This window comes from Carlito syrichta, unplaced genomic scaffold (assembly GCF_000164805.1).
Source record: "Carlito syrichta isolate Samal-C Ts95f unplaced genomic scaffold, Tarsius_syrichta-2.0.1 Scaffold308805, whole genome shotgun sequence".
Lineage (NCBI taxonomy): Eukaryota > Metazoa > Chordata > Mammalia > Primates > Tarsiidae > Carlito > Carlito syrichta.
Genome location: NW_007252901.1, coordinates 1,424,314 through 1,430,313, shown reverse-complemented (window position 1 = coordinate 1,430,313; position 6,000 = coordinate 1,424,314). Strand labels below are relative to the sequence as shown.

At 39.2% G+C, this 6,000-nt stretch overlaps 1 protein-coding gene across 2 annotated transcripts in view; it reads right to left on the bottom strand.

The window, feature by feature from the left end:
- Positions 1–6,000, bottom strand: part of SNX27 (sorting nexin family member 27) — a 90,205-nt gene that overhangs the window by 59,449 nt on the left and 24,756 nt on the right. For both annotated transcript variants that reach the window (XM_008065814.2, XM_008065813.2), the window contains exon 2: positions 942–1,173. In XM_008065814.2, the coding sequence (XP_008064005.1) occupies positions 942–1,173 (232 nt within the window). The remainder of the gene's footprint in view (positions 1–941; positions 1,174–6,000) is intronic.

The following is a 6,000-nucleotide window of genomic DNA, read 5'->3' as shown; positions in this document are numbered from 1 at the left end:
ACTCCAACTCAAAAAAAAAAAAAAAAAAATGTTTAGCAGCTCATTCCTATGCAGGGGACAAATCCCAGTTTTATAGACTGCAACTTTAGTCAACAGGTTAGCTTTAAACACCTGTAGTCTGTTTGCCAACATCTAACACACTGCATTTTCTACTAAGAATAATGAACATTTCTCATTATGTCAACACTCTCCAAGTAATCAAAGGCAAATAAAGCACACTACAACCAAGAGAAAAATTCAGTAGATGGGGCTATCAGTGGCAATTAGGTTTCAAAGAACAAAGGCATTCAGGAAAGGGGCTGGCAGACATCAGTTGGAATTCAAGATGGGCTTTCCTGTATATCTCCAACAGCAACAGATTGGAAATGTGTGAAATAGCTCATGGGAATTGCATTCAGAGTATAATTAGGACCCTGGGAAAAATCAGAGTTAATCACTCACACAGATATTTTCAAAGAAAATGAAAAAGAACGTGATGTAGAAAGGAGCATAGGGACATACAGGTTCTGAAATGGATGAACCTCTGTATTACATAAATATTTTGGAAGACACCGTGTTTTAAAATTAATCTTGCTCTGTAGCTCCACAGAATCAACAGTAAACGAGACTGCTATTGGCAAAGAGATATGGCAACCAATGAAAGAACAAGCAAAAAAGAAACTAAACAAACAAAAACTCACACAAGTTTACAACAGAGCAGAATGCACACTTGAAAACTATCTGAAGTTAAAATGGAATCATACTTAGGCAGAAATAGGACTTTTCATCAATACTATAGTTCACTCCCTGTAATAAAACCGGGTCAGTGTCTTTTATTTATGTGTGACCTCAAATTGACCTAAGTTGCAGTCTTTTATTCTACTGCTGTAACATTTTAATAATGGTAAGACTGGGGGAAACCAAAGCTAGATGCTTGAGGATCGAGTTGGGCTGACACTCACCACAAACTTCTCACCATTCTGCTCCACATGTTTGTATCTGGGGACCGATATGGGCACTGCTTGCTTTTCTGTGTAATCATAAAATGATTGTCCCAACGAGTCGTCACTGGGATCTAGGTTATCCGCCTCATGAGGAGGTACAGATAACACTGTCAAGATCAATTCCTTCTCGCCTGCTCGGATCAGGTCCACCACCTGCTTGTGTGTCGCCCCCTCAACATTCACGCGGTTCCTAAGGGGAAAAAGGGAAAAAGACAATCCCATAAACCAGAAGGGTCCAAACACCTTGTATCTCCACCCTCCTGCCCCCACTCCAGTGTCACACAGTACGAACCATCGAATCAAAAGATTAATTTGGTTCCAGAAGAGTTATGTTTCTACAGATCCTAATGTGAAAAACTGTGAGCTTATGGTAGGAAGAAAAATGGCTACAGGTAAGAAGACCTACCCTTCCTCCATACTAAAATCGCACATAGCCTAAGGAAAGCACATGGGAAAGAGGGTGAAGCTTGGGAGGAAACAAAGCTTTTAAAGCCAAACAGTCCAATTTCCTCACCCTAACTAAGGGTATACAACACAAACCAGAGTGGCTTTTGATAATCCTGCCTCTTGAACCGTACTGTCCTTTTTTAAACCTCACAGGAATTATTTTTAAAAACTTCACAAAATGCATTCCCTTAACTTGTAAATAGATTAAAAAGAAAAAATTATAACTCAAGATAATTCCTTTACATTTATATCCAATTTCTCCCCATATCCTCAAATTGGTCAACTTAATTTTCCTTTCTACCAAGTTCCATTACCTTGGGAGCTAAATAGTATCAATCTTCACACACACTCATTTCCTCTATCATTGGTTTTTTAAAAGGCACAGTGATCACCTAACATTTCATTATCTGACCCAAATTCCTTTGTTCTCCCAATCACTTCATTCAACCTCTCAGAACTCTATTCTATCTATTCCCCCCACACCCCGTGCTGTCTCATTTAAAGCCCAGTTCAAACTTAAAAATATACATCTAAGGCTATATAGTAGATCAACCTATTCATTCTCCTTATTGATTCACTGTGTATATAAGGCTGAAACAAGGAAAAGTACAAGGTTTGGAAGAAGAATTTTGTCAAGAAAGATGCTGAGTCTCACAAAACTCACTAAGCAAACCGAACTACCTTCCCAGAATGCTGACCCAGCCCGCCATCTCAGCAAAAGCCACTGGGCAGCTGGCCTGGAGGTTCCCTCCTATGGCTATCCCAAGAGACTTAGGAAATACACACCTGGCCTCTAATCACTTCAATATTTAAAGCTTATCTACCCTTCAGAGTTACATTCTTTTTCAGTCCTGTTCCAAACCATTAGGGTTTTTCCTTCCTGAAAATAATGCTAAGTTTAGTAACAAGCCTTCTATAAACTTTTCAGTCACTAGAACTGTCTCTGTCAGAGTCTGGTATCTGAAATATCCATTTATATAAACAGAATAGGCAGGAGATCACCCAGCTAGTCTCCTTCCTTATTTAGAGTTTAATAATCTAGCCAGTAAATTCAGCACTCTTGACATTTCACAACCAAAAAGTCTAACTGATATGCAAAAAAAAAAAAATCAGTAATTTTACAATAAACTAGCTATAGAGGAAAATAAAGAGCCACTTTCACTGATGGAAATGTGGGTTTTTTATTCAGATCAGTCAGACTCATAACCAAAAAACATCACTAACTCTGATCATACAGCAAGAGGGTAAAATGGAAAAAAACTGGGCTTTGGAGCTAGAACTCCATGAGGTCAATCCTGCTCCTGCCTATTAGTACCAAAACTGGTCTGGATTGAGCTATTTAATCTTTCTTGGCCTTGCTTTCCAAATTTGTAAAACAGGGACAGTAAGTCCCTAACAGTGTTTTTGTGAAGATTAATGTAATAAAACACGTAACTTAGAACAATTCCTAAACACCCACATCAGAAGTTTAAAAAAAAAAGTGCTATGTATGTGGAGATTTTGGTTAAAGAAGAAATAGGAATCTATAGTTAAGAATTGGCAAAAGCCAGGCACGGTGGCTCACACCTGTAATCCCAGCAATTTTGGGAGGCTCAGGCGAAAAGACTGCCTGAGCCCAGGGATTCGAGACCAGCCTGGACACGTTGGCAAGACCTCATCTCATTACAACAAATAAAAAAAATTAGTCAGGTGTGATGGCACATTCCTGTAGTTCTGGCTACTTGGAAGACTAAGGCAGAAGGATCACCTGAATCCAGCAGGTCAAGGTTACGGTGGCCGTGAGTATGCCACTGTACTCAGCCTGGGCGACAGAGTGAGACTCCAACTCAAAAAAAAAAAAAAAAAAAAAAAAAAGGGCTGCACGTGGTGGCTCAAGTCTGTAATCCCAGCACTTTGGGGGGCCATGGGCAAGAGGACTGACTGAGCCTGCAGGTTCAAGACCAGCCAGGGCAACATGGTGAGACCTCATCTCTACAATAAATAAAAAAATTAGCTGGGCATGGTAGTACATGCCTGTAGTTTTGGCTACTTAGAAGGTTGAGGCAGAAGGATCGCCAAAGCCTAGCAGGTCAATGCTGAAGTGGGCGTGAGCGTGCTACTGCACTCCAACCTGGTTGATGTAGTAAGACTCCAACTCAAAAACAACAACACAAAAAGAATTGACAAAATATTTCATCTAATTATTTGGTCTTAGTAGTTCTGAGAAAATGTCTGAATGGTAGAAGACATGAATTGAAACGGCAAAGTTTAGCAACCATTAAAGTATTTCATCTACCCCTAAGAACCTTTGCCTACTCATGAATACTCATGTTAATTTTTTTAACACTGTAGGGCAAGCTTAAAGGCTGAATAAAATCTTTCATACTAAAACACAATTTTTTACTAGTACAATTGATTTTATGAAATGTGCTATTGTGAAAAACATTTAAAAACTGATGCTTAAATCTTACTTTTTAATTCCCTAATTTTTTTTTTTTCCTTTAGAGGACTTTTCTTCTGGGGTACTTTGTTGGTAGACTTGGGAGTTATTGAGTCTACAAAATTTGTGTGTAAAATTGTATGTGCATAGTGTGCATTTTTTTTCCAGGGAGGTTCTCTAACTTTCATCAGCTTCAAAAAGGAGTATGTAATCTCCAAAAAGATTCAGAGCTCTTGCTTTCAAAACATACCTCCACCCATTTGGTTTTCAAATCAAAATACACTGCTCTCTGGGCCACTCTCAAAAATAAGCTCTGAAAATTGCTAGAGAAACTTCAGTGAGACTTCTAACAAGAGCAGCAGAGAGAAGGGAGCTTGCTTGGGTTTCACTTCTTCATTAGTAAGACCAAGTTTCAAATTGGCAATGATCCCAAACACCTCTTAAAAAAAAAAAGACAGGAAAAAACTTCCAGTGTCATATCCTAAACAGACTTGCTAATATTTATCTGATTCAACTACAGAAGAAATGCTATACATTCCACCACTTACTACAATGTGGGAAATTCCTTCATTCTTCAGAGAATGAAATGAGGTCATTAAAAAACCCAGGATGTCTGATTTGAAAAGGGGTCCACCCTCTTCAAGAATTAAGAGGGCCTCACAGTTATAAAAAAGCCTGTCATAAATATGTTTACATGATATACTCTTTTCTACAATAATGCCAGGCTCAAATTAGATGTGGCCCAATACTTTGTACAATTCTGAAGATACTATGCAAAACATAAATTCAGCAGCTGGGCTCTGACTCAGCCTATAATCCCAGTACTTTGGGAGGCCGAGGCGAATGGATTGCCTGAGACTGCAGGTTCGAGAACAGCTCGGGAAACTTGGTGAGACCTCGTCTCTACAATAAATAAAAAACTGCCAGGCTCGGTGGCTCAGCCTGTAATCCCGCGCCTTTGGGAGGCTGAGGTGAGTGGATTGCCTGAGCCTGAGGGTTTGAGACCCGCCTGGGCAGCGAGACCTCATCTCTACAATAAATCAAAAAATCAGCCGGGCGTGGTAGTGCATGCCTGTAATTCCGGTTACTTGGAAGGCTGAGGTGGAAGGATCACGGGAGCCCAGCAGGTCGAGGCTGCGGTGGCCGGGAGCGGCCACTGCACTCCAGTCTGGGCAACAGAGTGAGACTCCAACTCAAATAAATAAATAAATAAATAAATAAATAAAAATTAGCAGGGCATGGTAGTGTGTATGTGTAGTGCCAGCTACTAAGAAGGCTGAAGTGGCTGAGCCCAGCTGGTCATCACTGGGGTGGCTCCAGCCTGGGCGACAGAGTGAGACTCCAACTCAAAAAAAAATTTAAAAATAACATTAAAAAATATATATATATATGTATATATATAAATTCAGCTATAAGGGAAAACTTTTTAGCCGACAGACTTCAGGTTCAAAGCATGGGTCTGGGAATCAAACAGATTTGGGACTGAATACCAATTGTGCCACTTAACAGATGAGAACTCAAGTAAATCACTAAATCTCACTTAGCCTCAATCTCCTAATCTCTAAAATGGAGCTAATACAGCTAGTGGAGTTGTTGAACAAAAATGAGATGACACTCTAGAACTTGGTAACCATTCAACACATAGCAGCTATTTGTGTTACAGTATTTGTATCAATTGGGCAAACAGGTTGGTAATATTTTGGCCTTCCTGATGATATAAACTCTTTCTACCAACAGTCTTCCTTGCCTTTCTTCTGTCTATGTAACATAATCTACTTGGAATTCATTTGAAAATAAATGATTGAACGCTCAACCAATGATAATAGGGTTCACAGACACCCACCTTCACAAGACCACTGCATCAGAGAACCTCTAAGTCCCATATCACACAAAAGTACCTACTACCCAGTAAGATCTACCAATCTATGCTCCACACAAAAAAGGTGGTAGTTTAAATGCATTATCAAAGATATTCAACACAAATGTGATTAGGCATATATAGCAAAATGTTAATTATAAAATCTAGGTGGTAAGTATATGGGTATTCACCATACAATTCACCTTACAATGCTTTCAACTTTCTTGTATGTTTGAAACTTTTTAAAATAAAATGTTGAAAGAAAAAATGAAGGCTGCCCAAAATTCCAAAAA